Source organism: Podarcis tiliguerta (assembly GCF_965153285.1).
Source record: "Podarcis tiliguerta genome assembly, chromosome: 9".
NCBI classification, from domain to species: Eukaryota; Metazoa; Chordata; class Lepidosauria; order Squamata; family Lacertidae; genus Podarcis; species Podarcis tiliguerta.
This window is the reverse complement of record NC_139542.1, coordinates 69,871,311-69,892,818: the sequence shown is the minus strand read 5'-3', so window position 1 is coordinate 69,892,818 and position 21,508 is coordinate 69,871,311. Positions and strand designations below refer to the sequence as shown.

The 21,508-nt window shown below is 44.2% G+C and overlaps 1 protein-coding gene across 4 annotated transcripts in view; it reads right to left on the bottom strand.

Moving 5' to 3' along the window:
- PROM1 (prominin 1) overlaps positions 1–21,508 on the bottom strand; it is a 108,527-nt gene that overhangs the window by 13,133 nt on the left and 73,886 nt on the right. For 2 of the 4 annotated variants that reach the window (XM_083398879.1, XM_083398878.1), the window contains exons 12-22: positions 20,453–20,516; positions 14,188–14,347; positions 12,864–13,016; positions 10,434–10,557; positions 8,978–9,081; positions 7,161–7,245; positions 5,448–5,594; positions 3,786–3,857; positions 2,883–2,975; positions 2,314–2,331; positions 638–691 (exon numbers count right to left, since the gene is read on the bottom strand). In XM_083398879.1, the coding sequence (XP_083255005.1) occupies positions 638–691; positions 2,314–2,331; positions 2,883–2,975; positions 3,786–3,857; positions 5,448–5,594; positions 7,161–7,245; positions 8,978–9,081; positions 10,434–10,557; positions 12,864–13,016; positions 14,188–14,347; positions 20,453–20,516 (1,074 nt within the window). The remainder of the gene's footprint in view (positions 1–637; positions 692–2,313; positions 2,332–2,882; positions 2,976–3,785; positions 3,858–5,447; positions 5,595–7,160; positions 7,246–8,977; positions 9,082–10,433; positions 10,558–12,863; positions 13,017–14,187; positions 14,348–20,452; positions 20,517–21,508) is intronic. The other 2 variants (XM_083398877.1, XM_083398880.1) reach the window with 1 other exon arrangement.

Below are 21,508 nucleotides of genomic sequence, written 5' to 3'. Positions count from 1 at the left end.
TCCAGTCACTGTTGGAGGCCTAATTTTCACTAAGGTGGTAAATCTGTAGTCTGAATACTTCTTAGTATTAACAAATTCCCTTTGTGTAACAAGCTAGCATATCAGAGAGATCACTAAATTGGAACACTTCCCCCTAACATGTAGTTAGTTTCCTATGCAGAGATTATTTTGTCTGGTGGACTTTCAAGTACAGTGGTACCTCGGGTTAAGAACTTAATTCGTTCTGGAGGTCCGTTCTTAACCTGAAACTATTCTTAACCTGAGGTACCGCTTTAGCTAATGGGGCCTCCTGCTGCCGCTGCGCTGCCAGATCACGATTTCTGTTTTCATCCGGAAGCAAAGTTCTTAACCCGAGGTACTATTTCTGGGTTAGCGGAGTATGTAACCTTAAGTGTCTGTAACCTGAAGCGTTTGTAACCCGAGGTACCACTGTACTCAGCATTGTCTGAATGGAACTGATAATGTTTGAACTTGGTTATCAGGTGAATTTAACGTACAACATTCCATCTCTTCACTAGAGTAAAATGAACACAAAATACTGCCTAGCAAATATGTCGCAAAATAGGTAGTTCATGTTTTAAAGAAACAACCCTAATGGGGGTTTTATTTCAGAAGAAACAAATGAACAAAAACTTACAGGAAGCTCTGATGATGTTTTCTGCAGGAACCTTATGCTCTGGTTTAAAGTGCTCTGGTTAAAGACACAAAACAAAAGAAGTCTATCACACAAACCTCTTATACCATATTCCAGAGAAAAAGCTTGATCCGTAAAGCCATTATTCCTGAACGTAAAGCCTTGGAAATACGTATCTATTTTAAGTAGAATGGAAACCATTCTTGTGGTGTAGTTTGAAATACAGCTGGAACATGAATTTACGGTGTCTGCTTGTTTTCAATGCTACAAAGTTCAGGCAATGGAAAACGAGAGTGCATAAAAATTAAGAAACTACCCTCCTTCCCATTTTATAGACTACAAAGTTCTAGGCCAGGAGCTGCTAATCTTTGGACTTGTGGGTCTTATCGAATTTCCACCCGCCCTAGCCAGAAAGACCAACAGCCAATGGTAGAGATTGTAGCCAACAGCACATGAGGATCACAAGCTTCCTCATCCCTTCTCTCATAATTCCATGACTCTGCAGTGTGGACAGGTGTCCACGGTTAAGATTACATGCACACTTCAAGATCTCTATGGGAGAGGTCACTCAGTGTCACGGGTGCCACACCAATTTAAATCCAGGCTTTCCAAGTTCAAGGTCAGAATTACATGTCATGAGAAAGACGGGCTACCCAATATCAACACCCTATGAGTTTCCGCAGTGCCTGCTCCATGTCATGGGCTGTCACTGGTGACGAAACATAACCTAGTGACGTGAATGCAGGCATAGGCAAACTCGGCCCTCCAGATGTTTTGAGACTACAATTCCCATCATCCCTGACCACTGGTCCTGTTAGCTAGGGATGATGGGAGTTGTAGTCCCAAAAACAGATTGTACATCTTGCACATCTTGTAACTTGTACAACATGTTGAGGGGAAGGGGAGAAACTTGGACTGGGCTGGTGTTTATGGAGTCAGCCCTAATTTATTGGAACATGTAATTACACCCAACTCAGCTTTTATTTATTGGAACATGTAATTTATTGGAACATGTAATTACACCCAGGGACATGGGTGGCGCTGTGGGTTAAACCACAGAGCTTAGGGCTGCTGATCAGAAGGTCGGCGGTTCAAATCCCCATGACGGGGTGAGCTCCTGTTGCTTGGTTCCTGCTCCTTCCAACCTAGCAGTTTGGAAGCACGTCAAAGTGCAAGTAGATAAATAGGTACCGCTCTGGCGGGAAGGTAAACAGCATTTCTGTGCGCTGCTCTGGTTCGCCAGAAGCGGTTTAGTCATGCTGGCCACATGACCCGGAAGCTGTACGCCGGCTCCCTCGGCCAGTAAAGCGAGATGAGCACTGCAACCCCAGAGTCGGTCATGACTGGACCTAATGGTCAGGGGTCCCTTTACATTTACAGCTTTGTACTATGATGTTGGATTGTAACATGCCATATTCATTTAACAGAGCAGCTGCAAGGTGTTATTATGGACCCATATGCAAGGACCCAGCATCTGTCTACAACCAAGTGTACCGCTGTCTTATACTGTCGCTGTCCCCACTGTTCTGGTTTTTTGCTTAGGTTTCTCTGCGAAGTGCCATGTACCATATAACATCATCAGGTTGATAAAAGTATCACACTGAGGCTGAATGTGGAGTCCCTGATTTGAAATGTGTCTAAAGACCCTACTCGCAGTGTAAGAAAGGAAAAGCACTTACCCTAGCTCTAACATATTTCTTGACAGTCAGTTTTTGGAAAAAGAAATATTGAGAATGATTAAGAGTTAATTAGAAGAGCGAGGGGGGAGGGAGGAAACAAGAAGACAAGAACACAAGTATTTTTCAGCAAGGAAATTATTTCAAAACAAAATATAGCTTCCTGAAGCAGCAGTAAAATCACAAGAAAAGCCAAATTATAGCCTAACGTGTAGAAAGATATGAAATGCCACAACTGGCCTCCCCGGCTCAACTCAGTTTTACACAACTTGTATGTTGGATGTTAAAAGAAACTCTGCTTATAAAGCAGAAACGGGAGAGAAAGCTTCAGATTTCTTCCTCATAGCTGTGCCAGGGAATAAGAGGGGAGTGCATAGTTTAGCTTACACACAGAAAAAGACACTAAAACTTTACTCCAGAAAATCTTTGTACAAGAAGCATCCTTGGTTAAAGTCTAGAAATAGCATGAATGGAGGCAGTCTTGACTGATATCCCAAACTGATTTGTAGCTTGTTGAATACACTTTCCCAATCATGTCCTAGCCCAATAACTGCAAAGTTTTGTTTTTTTACCATTGCTTGCTCCAATGGAACAACTTGTTGGTTATGTATCACGCGGATACTATTTGCATGTCCTTTTAATGCATTTTCTAATGCTCCTTTAGGCTGCAAAGACAAACAAACAAGTTACTAAACAGCTTACAATTCTAGATAAATAAGTCTTCTTTTCCAAAGTCATTTCTCATTCTGTGTCAGAAACAGCAAAATGCCATTAAAGTTCTAAGAAAATATATGTCCTTCTACCAATTCTTATGAGTTGTTATTTAGATGCTTTGTTATTTAGATGCTTTAATACTGAAAAAGCGAAGTTCAAATACTGAAAAATATGTTCTGGTAAACTAATTTTTATTCAGTAATTGGGAAAAATAAATTTTCCTTTAAGACAATTATTTTTCCAGTAGACCAATAGGTGTAATGGCGCCCTCCACTGAGATATTTAATTATGGACAAATACTTATTGGAAGCAAATGTATGCTTTCTGCCCCTTTTTCCTGGATGAGATGTCAAAGGGAGATCTCTCTTTGAGTGCCAAGCAGGAAGATGTTATGCCTCATGTTAGCAACACTGGCCAGGTGGAACATGCAAAGCTGACTCAGGTTAATGCCCACTGCCAGCAATTATTTTTATGCCAAATAAAGTACAGATAAATTCACCCAAGTTCTGATTTCGCAGGCATTCTACTTCGCTAGCTCATATGGCCCATTGTAAGGACATACACAGCATCTTGTATTAATCCTGTCTTCCAGGGAAGTCATCAGAATGCTTTATGTAAGCTTGGCTAAGCAGATATCTACTTTAAAAATATATTCTTCCATTTACAGCCGCGCCTCAACAATGGAAAGTGGAATACATAAGAGTCCATTCAGAATAGACACGTTCTCGTTACCGTTTCATGTCAATCAAATCAAAACTCACCAATTGGTCTGCTCGTGCTTCCAAATCATTAGCAAAGGACAAGAGATCCACTTTGGTAACACTCTTATTGATCTGCACAAGACAGAAGCAAAAATCAGATCATTGTGTGTCAAGGTCCCCAGGGCCACCCCAATAACTCGCACATCACACAGAATTTTTTGTTTAAGATTTTTGGCATAATTTTGGCCACAACTTTATTAAAATACAAAAATGTGAGTGGTTGCTTAGGCATTGGTTGCGACTATCTGCCCCCACCGTGGGGGACAGACTGACATTCCGCACGATGCGAAAGTCAGAAAAGGGGAATACACCTGGGGGGTAGCGTTGGAGCAGGGAACCTGCTCTCAGCCCACCCCAAATGCAGCCACGAGCTCATTGCTATGGCCAGAGCCCCCTTGACAGAGTGGACAAGCAATAGTTAGCCCCCAATTCCTTTAACGGAATCCCTTGCAGCAGCAGCATTAGAGGGGCAGGCACAGCCAATCCATGCCCCTCAACCAACCAAACCATAAACCAATGCCTAACCGCGAACCTTACAAGTTGTGACGATTTGCTACGCAGTAGGCAAAAACCAAATGGCCCCAGCCAATCAGCCAGATGAACAAAATTCCTACCGGGCCCCTGCCCCAAGAGCAGACGACCCCATGACAGGCATAGCAAGGTCAAAGCGAACAACCCTAATTCTAGGGAGGGGGGGACGGGCAATCCGATGCATGGTCGAAAAGAGGAAGCCCTAGCCTCGTGCAAGGAGTTTTAGCATTTCTGGCTGTCAATCAACAAATGGCAACATTAACTTCTTCCCAACAGTGGCCAATGATCAATTAGCCCGCCCCCAACTTTGGAGTGTCCTGGCGGCCCCCACCGCAACACGTGCTCTCCATGAAGGAGAACACGCTTTGTAGCACTGAGAGAATGAGGATTGTTAGGCTTCTGGTAGTTGAGCAATATTGTTGTTCTGAATTAAAATTGGGGCACACTTCAGTCTTACAACTGAAAAGGGTGAAAGAAAGCACACAACATCTTGCACAGCAAATACACAGTGGCGGACCCCCTCAGAGGGCATGAAGTTTTGGTCTCCCAATGTGAGAGAGATGTGACTTTGCAGGTGGCTAAAAGGTGCACACCCAAAGCCCAATAGGTGTATTCAATACAGTGGTACCTCGCAAGACGAATGCCTCGCAAGACGAAAAACTCGCAAGATGAAAGAGTTTTTTCTTTTTTGAGTTGCTTCGCAAGACAAATTTCCCTATGGGCTTGCTTTGCAAGACGAAAACGTCTTGCACCTTTTTCTTAAAACCGTCAATGCATTCCTATGGGAAACCGTGCTTCGCAAGACGAAAAATTCACAAGACGAAAAAACTCGCAGAATGAATTAATTTCGTCTTGCGAGGCACCACTGTACTGAATTTATTTCTCATGGTGCACCAGTCATTCTCTCAAGCCACACTAGGGAGCACTAGTACACAGAGCTTAAATCAATTGCTTCAAAGGTTTATGGTGATTTCATTGCAGTTTGAGATGACTATATACAGGCGAGAGCTTATATCTTTAAAAGGCATGCCTTGGTGTCAAATACCTATATTTACTGGGGTGGGTGGGGGGGTTGGAAAAAAAAACTCTCTACACCACATGAAAACAGAAGTTACCTCCCCATTGTCTTACCTCTGACAGATATGCCGCAAAGTTTATCTCATTTATTCCCGAGGAACTGAAATTCATCAAATTCTCCTTTCCCCTCTCATCAAGCAAGACTATATTGCTTAGATTTATATTAATATGCTTGATTTTCAGCGATACATCTTCTGCGTACTATAGGAGACAAAAGCGGGAGGAAGCAGCTCTCACCAAACATTAGAATATTTACAACAGCAAGTGGAACAATTCCTACTGCCAGCTTCCTATTTGAGACACACACAGCTTTCATCTTGACATGCAGCAGAACTAGTGTGGTAAAGTTATTGTTTGTCATTTTCTGTTCTATCGATTTTTTTAACTGCCTTGAGTGTTTCATAGAAGAAAGACAGGACAAAACATTCTGAAATGAATAAACAGAATATCACCACTTGAGACTGCAGATAGGAAATATTTTTTTCTGAATGCATCATTTCATTTCATATTATTTTTAAATTATTCCTGTTGAAAGTGCTGTGCTAGATGCTTCTTTTCTATTAACAAATATTTTTTTACTGTATGTAAAAATGTATTCTCCTCTACATGCTATGAAATACCCATACCCTATTCTAATTAAATCAGGACTCTACTGCCTCATTCAGACAAAATTCAGTGAGTAACTAGTGTACAGAAATGGCCAGAAATGGCCGTCACTATAAAATTCAGGTGTGCCCAAACTTTTTTCAAAGAGGGCCAGATTTGATGAAGTGAACATGCGTGAGGGCCGAACAAAGTTACTGAGCTTTTTTTAGGATTGAAGTTTACCCCAAAGTTGTTGGGCTTTTTTTAGGATTGGGGTTGAGCTTTCTTTACGATTTTACCCGAAAGTTGTTGAGCTGTTTTTAGGATTTTACCCTAGGACATATACTGCCACGGGGACCGGATTAAATCAACTGGTGGGCTGGATTAGGCCCCCAGAGCAGACTTTGGACATGCCAGATGTTGTTGGACTACAACTCCCATCATCCCTGAGCTCTGGCCTTGCTAGCTAGGGGTGATGGGAGTTGTAGTCCAACAACATCTGGGGACCCACAGGTTGAGAAAGGCTGTTCTACAGGCTTGCAGGAAGGAAGGCCTTTGGCTGAAAGAGGTTTCCTGCCCATGATCTGCTGGCTTGGGCTGATTTTTCATCAATATGGCACTCAGCTCAACCGGAGGGGCAGCAAAAGTAGCACGTCAGCTGAGGAGTGGATGGGCGGGCGGGCTGAACAAATAAACTAAATCCAGGTAAGACATAAGTTATTTATTTTTAAAAGAAGACTGCAGACATTCAGCACTAAAGTACCCATTACACTATAGGTTATGCTCACAACCGGGACACGGGTGGCACTGTGGTCTAAACCACAGAGCCTAGGGCTTGTTGATCAGAAGGTCGGCAGTTCGAATCCCCGTGACAAGGTGAGCTCCCATTGTTCGGTCCCTGCTCCTGCCAACCTCGCAGTTCGAAAGCATGTCAAAGTGCACGTAGATAAATAGGTACTGCTCTGGCGGGAAGGTAAACGGCGTTTCCGTGCACTGCTCTGGTTCGCCAGAAGCGGTTTAGTCATGCTGGCCACATGACCCAGAAGCTGTCCATGGACAAATGCCGGCTCCCTCAGCCTATAGAGCGAGATGAGCGTACAACCCCAGAGTCGTTCACGACTGGACCTAACGGTCAGGGGTACCTTTACCTTTACCTTATGCTCACAACCGATATTAACTTACTATGCTAACATTCAGAAGTTCATGGATGTTGAAAAGGTTTTCCAGGCGCAGGGTAGTATAAAGGCCTTTGTTTTCCTTGCAGTCACTAAAGACACATGTAAAATAAACACCAACAGGTTAACAAAAATAGCTGGCAACATTGGCCATCAAAAATCCCCCTTTTTAGATAAGGAGGCCAGATATCCAAATCCACTTGTGAGAAATAATAGTGTCCTTGAGAACTATTTTCCGGTGGCTGAGGAACACTTGTGCTTCGCAAACATCCCCCACCAGACCTCCCTGGAAAACCCCTATACCACCTCTTTTGAAACAGAAAGGAGTTAATCAGTTTGCAATATGTTGTGGAGGTCTGCCAGTGGTACTGGATTACCCAAGAGGCATGTGCTTTTGTGCAAAGCAGGTGCACAAAAAGAGCTTTTTGTGCAAAGCAGGTGCACAAAAACATTTTTTTTAAAAAAGCATTGAAGCAGTCATTATGGGAAAAATTAGAATTTTCTTAGACTTCCTTTCAGTCCACTACAGACTCTCTCTCTCCCCCCCCCCCCCCACTTTTTCTGTCCTTGCTGATTCCCATCTAAACCCGAAGGAGTCCTACTAATTTATATTGAAATAATATGAGGAAATCAGATTCGGCAATAAATCTAGTTTTATTATTGATAGACTCTTCTGACTTATATGTACTTGACTGATTTTGCTTCCTTTTGTGTGTGTGTGAGAGAGCAGAGATTTAAAGGGGGGCATCTATAAGAAATGGAAGATGACGAAGGAGGAGAAGACACATGTCGTCAACAATTGAAGGGGGGTCAGGTGGGCTAAAGCTCAGAACGAGTCCAGACTTACATAAAGAGGTTAAAAATAATAAAAATGGTGGCTTTTTGTCTATATTTGAAGTCGGAGGAAGAGCAAGTAAATAAATCTGCGTGGAGAAGACAGAGAAATAGGTGGAACTCCTCAACATCTACCGTATTTTTCGCCCTATAGGACGCACTTTTTCCCCTCCAAAAATGAAGGGGAAATGTGTGTGCGTCCTATGGGGCGAATGCAGGCTTTCGCTGAAGCCTGGAGAGCGAGAGGCGTCAGTGCGCACCGACACTTCTCGCTCTCTAGGCTCCAGGAAGCTATCCGCAAGCCTTGCGCACCCGGGGGGAGTTCCCCCGGGCGCGCAAGGCTTGCAGGCGGCAGCCTGCAGCGTGGAGCACAGGGCGCCCTCCGGAGGATGCCCCGTGCTTCGCGCAGGTGCCGGCAAGCCTTGCGCACCCGGGGGATCTCCCCCCAGGAGTGCAAGGCTTGCGGGCGGCAGCCTGCAGCACAGAGCACGGGGCGCCCTCTGGAGGACGCCCCGTGCTTCGTGCAGGTGTCCGCAAGCCTTGCGCGCCCAGGGGGAGATCCCTCCGGGTGCACAAGGCTTGCGGGCAGCAGCCTGCAGCGCGGAGCACGGGGCGCCCTTTGGAAGACGCCCCGTGCTTCGCGCAGGTGTCGGCAAGCCTTGCGCACCGGGGGGAGCTCCCCCCGGGAGCGCAAGGCTTGCTGGCAGCAGCCTGCAGCGCAGAGCACGGGGCGCCCTCCGGAGGACGCCCCGTGCTTCGCGCAGGTGTCCACAGCCACAGCAGGTGTTCTGGTGATAACAGAATAAATGATATGGCAAGGGAGTTGCAGCCCAAGACAGGAAAAGAGGAGGTCTCACAAAAAGGCAGTTTTAGTGCCATTTTGAAACACGTAAACCTCAGTTTAGTCAATGAGCTTCAATCGTGTAGCAGTGCAAAATTTCAAATAAACCATAACTGCATTTGTTTATATCATAAGACATGCAGAGTTACCTGTAAACTTTTTCAAATGTCAAGTCAATGGTTGGATTTTTTAAAATGATTCCAGAAAGATAGTATTTCAGCTGCTGATTCAGCAAATATGGCGTATCCAAAACCTGGAAAACAACGAAAAAACCAATGTTCTTTTTCTCTACATCGCAATTCTAAGAGCTTTACATATAAAATTGAAGCATCTCATGTGATTTCTTGAGTCTACTGTAGTTTGGTTTCAAGAAAAACCATGGACCTTAAGGTTAGAGAAATCATGCACAATCTATTCATGTCTTAATTGGTTATAGACTTAAACCAATCTTGAGTTTGGTTTTAGCACCTGAGGCTGCAAACGTTTATAAGCAAATAGGTAACACACACCTTTTCTATAATCTGATCACCTAATTTAGACTGATTAGGAACTCATTAAAATAATAATGTCTTAGGATATGAGAAGTTTTAGATGATATGAAGGCCGTGAGACCAGAAAGACTTTGCTATGCCCAAGTGAGACACATTTTATTGTTGCTTAGGAAATTTAACAATTTAAGAAAGAGAAAACCCTTAGCTTAGGTGAAAAGTCTGGTAAGTCAAATTTATTCTGTTACAGCTGTTGAACTTCCCCAAAATTTCATGAAAAACCTGGGAAAGGATCTACAAATGACAGAATGGACTTGGAGATCTGGAGAAATGTAATTCTTGAATTGTCCTCTGCTGACCTGAAAGAAGACTTCTTTTGAAATTCAGTTTCGCTTGCATTTGCGCCCATTTAAAATTATAACCAGTCATACGATCTGTACTGGCACTTTTAAACAATGCAATTTTTGGACATGGTCTCTAACAACCCCTCTGGAATGTGTTATTAATCTAGATTTCTTTTGTAGCCCTGACTTCACTGTTATGTATCCTAAGTGTGACCTAGAATTGACAGTGACTAGATTATAGTCACTAAGATGTGCACTGAGGCCAATTAGAAGCCAATTAGGGACACAGGAAGCATCTTATACCAGATTATACTATGATGATGGTATAAGATGTTGAGGCTACAATCCTATACCCACTTACCTGGGAGTAAGCTCCACTGAATTCAATGAGACTAACTTCTGAGTTGACAGCGACTGAGGGGTGCTATAAAGAGACTGAAGTAGGAACCTGAAAGTCCAAGTTCAGATTTCACCTCTGCTAGGAACAACACACACACACACTCACACACTCACTCACACACACACACACACACACTCAGGTCCATTCACCAAACTGCAACAGGGTGATAATACTACTAATTTACCCTATAGCGCTGCTGATGGGATAACAAGATGTAGAGGAAGTGCTTTAAGCAAAAAACAGCACTATGTAAATATAAATGATTATCCAGTGTAGGTAAACATTGAAGTTATGCTATCTAAGGCAATGCTGACTTCAGTGTGTTTTTCCATTGTTGTTGATCACTTAAAGGCCTTGATATGAGGAATCTTACTTTGAATAAACTCCTGTCTTCAAATGGTTCACAAACAAGCTTCTCCATATTTCCTCCCGTAATGAAAGTGACCACTACTATTAGCATCAGAACCCAGGAGAAAAGAAAACTGAATCCAACTCCGCTGAAACAAAACGAGGGGAAAATAATAATACATTATATGAGTTGGTTTAAGAGCCATTTGAAAAGGACCAACTAAAATCAACTTACTGAATCGTGACAAGGAAAACAAAGACAAGCAAAGTGATTCTTGATAAAACAAGCACGGCACACAAATTTATACCATAGCATTCCTAGCAAAGATTGCTGTCATATAAGCTCACATGAGCAAGTATTTGTTGTATCTGTCACACACAGAGACTCATCCCAGTTTGGGGAAGAGTGTCAACTGTGATGAGAATTTGTGAAAACAAGGAGGCAAATCAGAACCTTGGGGGCAAGTGTAGCTTTCGAGTAACAGGAACCAAGAACTTCCAGACTAAGGGTTGGAATTGGCGGCAATCTGCCCTTTCAAGTGAAGAAGACAGCATTACAGTGCAATTCTAGCCATGTCTACTGAGAAGTAAGTCCCACTCAACTGGCGCTGTGCGTTAAACCACAGAGCCTAGGATCAGAAGGTCAGCGGTTCGAATCCTCATGACGGGGTGAGCTCCCGTTGCTCGGTCCCTGCTCCTGCCAACCTAGCAGTTTGAAAGCACGTCAAAGTGCAAGTAGATAAATAGGAAGGTAAACGGCGTTTCTGTGTGCTGCTCTGGTTCGCCAGGAGCGACTTAGTCCTGCTGGCCACATGACCCGGAAGTTGTACGCTGGCTCCCTCGGCCAATAAAGTAAGATGAGCGCTGCAACCCCAGAGTTGGTAACGACTGGACCTAATGGTCAGGGGTCCCTTTACCTTTAATCCCAGGTAAATGGGGTTAGGATTGCAGCCTTAGTACTTTCCCATAAGTGGACCCCTCGGGGTGGGGGGAAGCATTAGAATAATCTTTGAGGAACAGCTTAAAAGTTCTCTCTTCCACCCACTTTTCGATTTCCTCCTTTGAGACTTCAGATGGATTTTGAAACGCCTGCTTCAAACAGGTTTGCTTTAGAGACTGCAGTGAAACACTCCTTTTATACCCTAATTAGCATTAGTCTTTCAGAAGTCTTCAATTCCCAGGATGGTTTAAAAATAGTTGCTTGCTGCCAAAGGCAGTTTCATCACAGCAATAGGATTCAATATTCTTTTCTCTGTTAAAGAAATTAGCCAGATCAGACACTATAGAGCTTTTTCTAATCTTTCCCCCCTTTTTCTTCTAATTCTTCACATCTAATTAAGGGCCCCTTCATAAATCACACAACAGCAAACTTGGTTTTCTCACCAAGTATACATGGAGCAGTCACCTGGAGTTCTGGGACGAAGCATACCTGTATGGTACAAGCGCCTACAAGCAAATATTGGTCACATTTACATGTGACATGTTTAAAGGTAAAGGTACCCCTGCCCGTACGGGCCAGTCTTGACAGACTCTAGGGTTGTGCGCCTATCTCACGCAAGAGGCTGGGGGCCAGCGCTGTCCGGAGACACTTCCGGGTCACGTGGCCAGCGTGACATCGCTGCTCTGGCGAGCCAGAGCCACACACAGAACGCCGTTTACCTTCCCGCTAGTAAGCGGTTCCCTATTTATCTACTTGCACCCAGGGGTGCTTTCGAACTGCTAGGTTGGCAGGCGCTGGGACCGAGCAACGGGAGCGCACCCCACCGCGGGGATTCGAACCGCCGACCTTTCGATCGGCAAGCCCTAGGCGCTGAGGCTTTTACCCACAGCGCCACCCGCGTCCCGCGGTGACATGTTTAGGACTGTATAAATAGCATGCACATCTAAACAATATCATTTGTGACACATGAACCCACACTAACTTTCTCCAACGTATCCTCCATTGCTCTGTATAAAGATCAGATATTTTAGAAAGGCTCACGTTTTAATGTCATCAGACTGCAGAGGGCTCCCTCACCATCTTTTTGGGAATTCAGTCAGCTCTCTAAAGGATCAACGGTGTTTGCTTAAAAGACCTTTAATTTTTAAAATAATTTAACATCCTGCCTCTCGAAGGAATTCAAAAGCTCACACGCCATATTGACATCATCCATTGATGCAACAAAAAGGATTTCTTTCTTTCTTTCTCTTTCTTTCTTTCTTTCTTTCTTTCTTTCTTTCTTTCTTTGTCTGTCTCCAAACTTATTCTGTCAATGCAGCCCTCTTAATCTGGTGACATTCTTTGTTTTTTATGTTTTCATTAAAGATTTTTCTCGTTATTACAAAAGTACTTATGCTGTCTCTGTTTTCCGTTCATAGAATCTTTGCTACAGATCAGTTATATTTGATGCGAGACACTACTGTTATAGACAGCGTAAGGCTGGGGAAGATTCTGAAACAAACAGGAAGGACTCACGCCATCAGGAAGTTTCCTCCAGTGTTTGAGATACAGCCTCTCGTTGTTGGAGTGGCATCTTTGTCATAACCACAGGTACCACATAACAACCCCAGGTAGTAAAACACAAGGATCAATATCACCATGCAGCAGAGAATTAAGCAACCCAGCCACCTAGACAAATCAATAAAAATACAATTGTCACATTAACATGCATGGCAGTGGGCAATTTAAACACAGATTCAGGACAAGAAAACCTACAAGCTAGAAAGCAGTTGTGTGTTGGGAGAAAAAAGGCATGCAAACATTTAAACATTAAAAAAAAGTCACTGTACATCCTTGAATTTATAGTACTGGAATACTCTAATTTAGCCTCAAACCAGCTTTAGAAAGCCTATATTGGAGTCCTGCACCCTAAAATGAGATGGAACGAAGAAAAATATATACAAGGTGACAGAATCTGCTTTGTTTATTTATTTTAGCACCCCCTACTTCTTAATCACTGTGATTGGAATGCACTGGAAAAATCCACCAAAATAAGATTTCCACACCCTCATTGAGATATGTGCATTTACCCAGTCACTTAGGTTTCGTTTATCAGAAAAGAAAAGGGGAAAGGGGGGGGGGCGGAGGGAGGTTGTGTGTTCCAAAATTTTGGATAAACCAAGGAAAGAAAGCTATTCAGAGGGTTGGGGACTCCCTGAACTGTTTCAACACATCTTGTTCATTGCGCAATCCAATTTGGGAACACAAAAGTCTTCCCTAAGACACCCAGATTTGCTTTGTGATTTGGGATATATACAGAGCCAATCCACAACCCTACTAGACACTTTCACCACACTGTGTATAAGGTGGAATCTACACACATATAAAAAACCACTGTGAAAATGCTTTTTTTAAAAAAAAACGTTTGGAAAAATATATTGAATTTGCCATAGCTCACCATCGCCATCAGGTGTCACATTTGTACACTGCACTTTACAACACACTTAAAACATTTTATCTGCAGCAGTACAGCTGAGTCATCAGTCACCTGTTTAGTATCAGTTTTACTGGTGTTAATCCCCAGTGCTCGCACTATGCATTTTTACCACTTACAAGACTCACAGCTTCCTCCAAAGAATATTGGGAAGAAAAGTTTGTTAAGGGTGCTAAGAGTTGCTAGGAGACGCTGCACACAGATACACTTTTAAGCACCTTTAACAAACTACAGCTCCCAGGATACTTTGAGAGAAGTCATGCCTGCTAAGTGGTGCAAGCGTTTTAATGTACGATGTGGATGTGAGCCAGCACACTCACTGCAGTGTGGCCCTTTGCGCATCAATATCCAGATAGTATAACGTACCTGTAGAAATCATACTGCTCCACCACTGGAAAATATTCTTGAGCATATGTCTCACCCTGAGTAAGATATAGGGTGAAGTCTGCTATTATCTTGTGGATGGGGAGCATTTTAGTAAAGCTTGTGATATTTGAACCAACAGCTTCCAGTACATTTTTAATATCTGAAATAAATGAGTGTGTTTATGATGATTATTATAAGGCTACACAAGATAAAACGATTTGTCACATACTAAAAAAAAAAAAAAGCTTGTTGGATTGCAGCTCTAGGCAGCAGAATAAGGCATGAAGAGAAGCATGAAACTGAAAAAAAGCAAGCCACAAATACAATTTCAATGTAAAATGGCATTTTAATGTGCGCACTCTCTCTCTCTCTCATACACACACAAAACATACATACAAATGTAGTGCTAAATGTAGCACATGTTGATGCAGCCACAGTTTTTGGCTTATGTGTACTGAAATTGTGGTCTACAGGTAAACCTGTGTCTGGGGTATTCCACTTCAGATGCTGTGTGTGTGTGTGTGTGTGTGTGTGTGTGAATCTCCTGAGGTTGTACAGCCCAGACACAGATTTCTCACTTCAATGAGACCAGACCAAAGAATAGAGTGTCTTCTCTAGGCAGTTTCTGTATTATAATCGCCAGGTTAAAAACTTGAAAGGTGTTACGTACTGAAGTTCTCACCCTGGGCCAGCAGGGGGATACTGTAGATAGTTTTCACTCAGGTCCACATATGCAAATAAGGGATCGAAAGTGACGTTCAGGGATTGGATAGTTACAGAAAATGGTTACTGTTGTGTTCTAGTGGAGCTCTATATAAGCAGGCTGGCTGAACCCTTCAGTTCAGTTCTGTTCTGGCCTGTGAATAAACAAGAGCTGTTTGAAGAATCGCTCTGTCGTCTGATATGTTCACCCACAACTTAACACTGGCGACGAGAATGAGATGGATGGACAACAGAGCAGAGCCAGATGCAGCCACCCTCTGAGCGGAGCTGAATCACTGAGCTGAAACACTGAGCGAAATCACTGAACGTCACTTTCGATCCCTTATTTGCATATGTGGACCTGAACTATCTACAGTATCCCCCTGGTGGCCCAGGGTGAGAACTTCAGTACATAACAAATCCCAATTTACCATACGCCTCTTACTTTCTAGAGAGAAATCTCTACCTGGTCCGCATCTCAGATATGCATGCAATCCTCACCCAATCTAGAATGTAATACATGAACTGGGTTGTTGTACCATGTTTATTTGCACACAATCTCTGATTAAGCATCCAATAATAGTAATAAAAACAGTTAACGTATGAAAACACTGCATAGCCCAGTTTACTAATTTCTTTCTCTCCCCAGCACTGGGTGGGACCACAAGACAGGGAGATTCACTGTGGGCTGAGATTTGTGTCTGGAAGTAACAAGTAATCCGGACCCATAGAGTGAGCGCTGCGTTAAGCCCCACCTCAGAAAACAGAAATAATGAACATTGGCTGCTTTTAAATTACTAATAATTTCAATCAGTCTGTGCAACAAACATGATAAATTTCATCCCTAATGCCTACACAGTAGCAGCAGATATTTTTAAAGCTATCTAATGCCACTTTGTTGGAAAAACAATATCATGCAAAAGGAGTATAAGCACACTGTTTAAAGTTCCTATGATGGAAAGAATGGGCAACCGTGACTTTCAATATGCATTAAAAGTAATTTTGAATTTTAAAATCCAACCATTGTGTCAACATATGCCAAAATGAACCCCGTTTCAAAAATTTAGTGTCTCTACATGAAATCTTAGAGTTCACATGCCCCACAAATCGAGGTATATCTCTTTTCACTGAGATAACATGCCATAATCATTCTATTTGAGAAGTAAAGTAATTGGAACTGCTGTCACTTATTTTATTCATCTGCACTGAATCCGTTGTAAGCGTGGGACACAAGTCAGACCAAGTGTGAAGACAGACAGACATATTTAAGGGTAGAAGAAGAACACCAGAGAATCAAAATCCATATGGCTTCCAGTATTTTTATATAACACACGTGTGTGCGTGTGCACCTGTGCACATGCGTTCAATTTATCACCTTTAATGAAAAACCAACGTGAATAACTGGAAAACTGCTTCAGGGACTGAGATATATCAATATCAAGTACAGTGGATGCTCGGGTTGGGAACGTGATCCGTTTGCAACCCGCAGACCATGTCTGTGCACGCGTGGGTCGTGATTCTGCGCAAAGCACGATGCTTCTGTGCATGCGCGAATGCCGAAACCCAGAAGTAACCAGTTCTGGTACTTCCGGGTTCGGACCGGTGTGCAACCTGAAAACACGCAACCTGAAGCGCCTGTAACCCGAGGTATGACTGTACAACGCCCTTCCCCCTTTAAAAAATCAACCACATGGAAAATGGCACACAATGTATGTTAATCAGAAATGGCCGCTTACCCGGTAAAGGGGTCGTGGCAGTTGTGAGCGGCGTGGTGGTTCCCCCTCCTCCCAAAGCCACGCCATATTTGTCCCTGGGCCACCACAGTGCCTGCTGGGTTCCTGCCAAACCCAGTTTTGAAATTTCTGGCCAATCCATGGCGGCCTTGGTGGGACGGGCCAATCAGAGCACATTCACTCTGCTCCAGGAGTACAAAAAGGGGCTGGCGCTGCTCTCAGCTACACAGTCATCCCCAGAGCGTCAGCCACCCAGCCCACCCTCTAATCTTGTTTTCTTGCAGGCTAACCTTTGCTTTCCAGGCACTCGGGCGTTGCTATGGTCGTACGATGGTTGCTGTCTTCAGAGCTGGGGAGGATTTTCCCCTGCTCTGCAGGTTTTGCCTTCCCCATAGCAATTGTCAGAACTTTGGCGGTTTAGACCTTGGGCGGAATCCTTTAGTCAAACATCTGAAGAAGGGGTGAAATGGTGACTCACCCGTGTCCTGTGGCAGCGATAACAGGGCAACCCGTTAGATGGATCATGAGGGTATTCTCTGTCCACAAGCGCACGGCAGAGGGGCCACAGCAGTGGCGTAGCGTGGGGGGTGCGGGGGGGCCGGCCGCACCGGGCGCAACATCTGGGGGTTAGGGTTAGGGGGCGCAAATCCACGGGTTAGGGGGCGCAAATCCACGGGTTAGGGGGCGCAAATCCACGGGTTAGGGGGCGCAAATTACTTGCCTTGCCCCGGGTGCTGACAACCCACGCTACGCCACTGGGCCACAGAGCTACTTTCAGCGATTTGGGAGGGACCAGCTGCATAAACTTGTGTTTTGCGTTGGTCCCATCAACTGCTAACTGACCCTGCCATGCCTCAGACACCCAGCAGAAGGCTGAGAGGGATACTTGCCCAATACCTCTTGCAGGGCGTTCCTACACCTGAATTCAATAAAGTTGTGGCCATTTTAATCCCAGATATATGTTGTCGTGTCTTTTCCTTTCACCGGGAGGCCTGGCTCCTGAGGGCGGGTGTGTGTGTCTGGGTTCGCAAGGAGTCAATAATAATAAAAAGAATTTATTATTTATACCCCGCCCATCTGGCTGGGTTTCCCCAGCCACTCTGGGCGGCTTCCAACAAAAGATTAAAAAAACATTAAAACATCAGACATTAAAAAGTTCCCTAAAGAGGGCTGCCTCTAGCTGTCTTCTAAACGTCAGATAGTTGTTTATTTCCTTGACATCTGGTGGGAGGGCGTTCCACAGGGCGGGCACCACTACTGAGAAGGCCCTTGCCTGGTTCCATGAAACCTCACTTCTCGCAGTGAGGGAACAGCCAGAACGTCCTCGGTGCTGGACCTCAGTGTCTGGGCTGAACGATGGGGGTGGAGATGCTCTTAAACTGAGGCCATTTAGGGCTTTAAAGGTCAGCACCAACACTTTGAATTGTGCTTGGAAACGTACTGGGAGCCAATGTAGGTCTTTCTACTTCCACCGTTGTTTCCACCACTCTATACATGTCATGTCTGTCTTCACCCAGTGCTGAACAGTTTCGAGTCCCAATAATTTCAATGGGAAGAATGAAAACAATGGTGCTTCACAAGCTTAGTTTTGTTATAATTCTGCCCTTTGCTTTTACTCCTCAGGTACAGGAGCATGAAGATTATTAAAGCTTAATGCATATTAATAGTAACTGAGAAATAATGATCTTGCTTTGAAAGTCCCCCAGGTTGAAAAATTAAGGAGGAACATGACATTTTGGGGAAAAAAGCTTGGCATTTCTTGATGAGTTGCACAGTATGCCATATGCATATATACATACTGTGAATTGCTTTTTGCAAACTTACAAGGTACGGCTGGTTATATTGGTAGGACAGGTCCACAATGCAAGAATAAAAATTGAGAGAGGTTAATAAATATTTTCTCACTCTGGATACACCAACCCATGCCCATCTGGAAAACGCTAGCAATGTTAGCTATTTTAATAGTGCTTGGGGGCTTAGTTCTGGAACATTTATGGGTTAGTGCAGAGCTTAACTCAAAAGGAAGAAACCTGCAATTATTAAGAGATAGTCTACATTTCTTCAGGTTTTATTTGTGACGTGTGTATCATTTCTAAATGTGCCTACTTGTAAACAGTGTTATGCCTATGGCGCCCATGTTCCTAAGCCATGAGCCCCCTCTTGCTAGAAATGGACAAACAGTCTTGCATTTGTGTCCTAAAAACATTTGCCAACAGTTCAACTCTCAGAGAGTGCTAATGCCAGCCCTCTTTTGCTGGTGTGGCAGTCTCTCCTCTCCAGAGCAAAGCAATAAAGTAGTCCCTATGCCTTGGGGAAGGGAAACAGAATAGCAGGTGCCAGAGAGGCTCCAACAAAGATTGGCATGTCCCCAGCAGGCTACCCATTTTGCACACAGTGCCATTTTCCTCCTGTGAAATTCTGGGGTTGCAGCCTTCCCATCTTCTCCAAAGTGAGGGCTGGGGTTCTTCCTTGGAGGAGAGGCAGCAGCCGCTAGACGGCATGGGGTGCAAGAAGAATTGAGGCAAGGAACCTCCTCAAGATGGGCTACGTCTGCCCATATTCCACTCCCAACAATTTGAGCACTTCCATGTTAAGAATGTCCACTTTCTCCTCCCATCTACATTTATGGCTAGCTTATGCTTTTTTATTATTATTATGAAGGTTGACCTCTGGCACCTGAATCACTATCTAGAGACCAGAATGGCCACTGAAAATGTAGATTTGAGGGATCCTACACTCAGACTGAAGGGACACGGGTGGCACTGTGAGTTAAACCACAGAGCCTAGGACTTGCCGATCAGAAGGTCGGCGGTTCGAATCCCCGCAACAGGGTGAGCTCCCGTTGCTTGGTCCCTGCTCCTGCCAACCTAGCAGTTCGAAAGTACATCAAAGTGCAAGTAGATAAATAGGTACCGCTCCGGCGGGAAGGTAAACGGCGTTTCCATGCACTGCTCTGGTTCGCCAGAAGCGGCTTAGTCATGCTGGCCACATGACCCGGAAGCTGTACGCCGGCTCCCTCGGCCAATAAAGCGAGATGAGCGCCACAACCCCAGAGTCAGTCACGACTGGACCTAATGGTCAGGGGTCCCTTTACCTTTACCTTACACTAAGACTGAATACCAGTGCTAAGCCATTGTGGTTTTTTGGTCTTATGTCAGTGTACAAAGATGGGGGGAGTGTAGCTCACCACTGCCACACCACAGTAAGATCCTTATACTCTTCTTCCAACCTTCCCTCTCTCCGCTCCCACATTACTCATGTTCCTTCTGGTACTTGGCATCCTCCACAATTGCCTTCACCCAAAGAGCTCCTTGATTTCTCCCTACATTGTATGGACACAGTCAGCCCTCTTAAGCCAAATCTGGTGCCCCTTCCCTTCATCTTATCAACAGAGCCTCACTTGTGAGTAGATTAGGCTATGATTTTCTCTCCTAGCTGGGAGAGTGTTTCAGGTCATGGCATTCCACTGCTCCTGGGTCACCTACTAAGAAGTCATGGTTGGATTACTGACTCCTCCACCAACCACCCATCCACCTCTTCCTTCTTCTTTCCCTGGAATGAAGCCTTTGCCAGAGCCTTGATGCAGTGAAGATTTCCCTCAACCCACCACAATCAAGGAAATACCCTTCTTCAATAAAAAAAGTAGTCAATTTTATGATTAAGCATTGCCCAAATGGAGAAAATCAACCTATATTTTAATGGCTTTTCTTTAATAGTTCTGATTTAGATAAGAACTTCCCTAACAAAAAAATAGATGATACTAAAATGATAGCTCACACCAATAATTTTAACCAATCCAGTTGGAGAACTAATGATCTCATCCTCCTTACCTGATAAAATGTTCCTTGTCTGATTGAGCACCAAATCAGGTGTATCATTAAACGCTGCATAACCCTGGAATAAAAAACTGAGATGTCCAACAGTGTCTTGACAACAAAATATCAGTATGCTTATTTCTACCTTTAAAAGGGCCACATCCAAAAAGTTCACCACATTTTAAAGTTAGCTTTTTGCAAAGGAAGCTGGGCTAACCTGGAAGCTGGGCTTATTCTATCAGACTGTACCACAAGCTTCCATAGTGCTGATGCACACTCACTATACGTCTGGTTCATGCTACCAGTGACAGCCTTTCCATGGTGCTAGAGAGAGCACCTCTCTAATAATAATAATAATTTATTATTTATACCCCATCCATCTGGCTGGGTTTCCCCAGCCACTCTGGGCGGCTTCCAACAAAACACTAAAATACAATAACCTATTAAACATTAAAAGCTTCCCTAAACAGGGCTGCCTTTAGATGTCTTCTAAAAGTTTGGTAGTTATTTTTCTCTTTGACATCTGGTGGGAGGGCGTTCCACAGGGCGGGTGCCACTACCGAAAAGGCCCTCTGCCTGGTTCCCTGTAACTTGCCTTCTCGCAGTGAGGGAACTGCCAGAAGGCCTTCGGCATTGGATCTCAGCGTCCGGGCAGAACGATGGGGGTGGAGACGCTCCTTCAGGTATACTGGACCAAGGCCGTTTAGGGCTTTAAAGGTCAGCACCAACACTTTGAATTGTGCTCAGAAACGTACTGGGAGCCAGTGTAGGTCTTTCAAGACCGGTGTTATATGGTCTCGGCGGCCGCTCCCAGTCACCAGTCTAGCTGCCACATTCTGGATTAGTTGTAGTTTCCGGGTCACCTTCAAAGGAACACATGGCAGTACTCCAAGCGAGAGATAACCAGAGCATGTACCACTCTGGCGAGACAGTCCGTGGGCAGGTGGGGTCTCAGCCTGCGTACCAGATGGAGCTGATAAACAGCTGCCCTGGACACAGAATTGACCTGTGCCTCCATGGACAGCTGTGAGTCCAAAATGACTCCCAGGCTGCGACCTGGTCCTTCAGGGG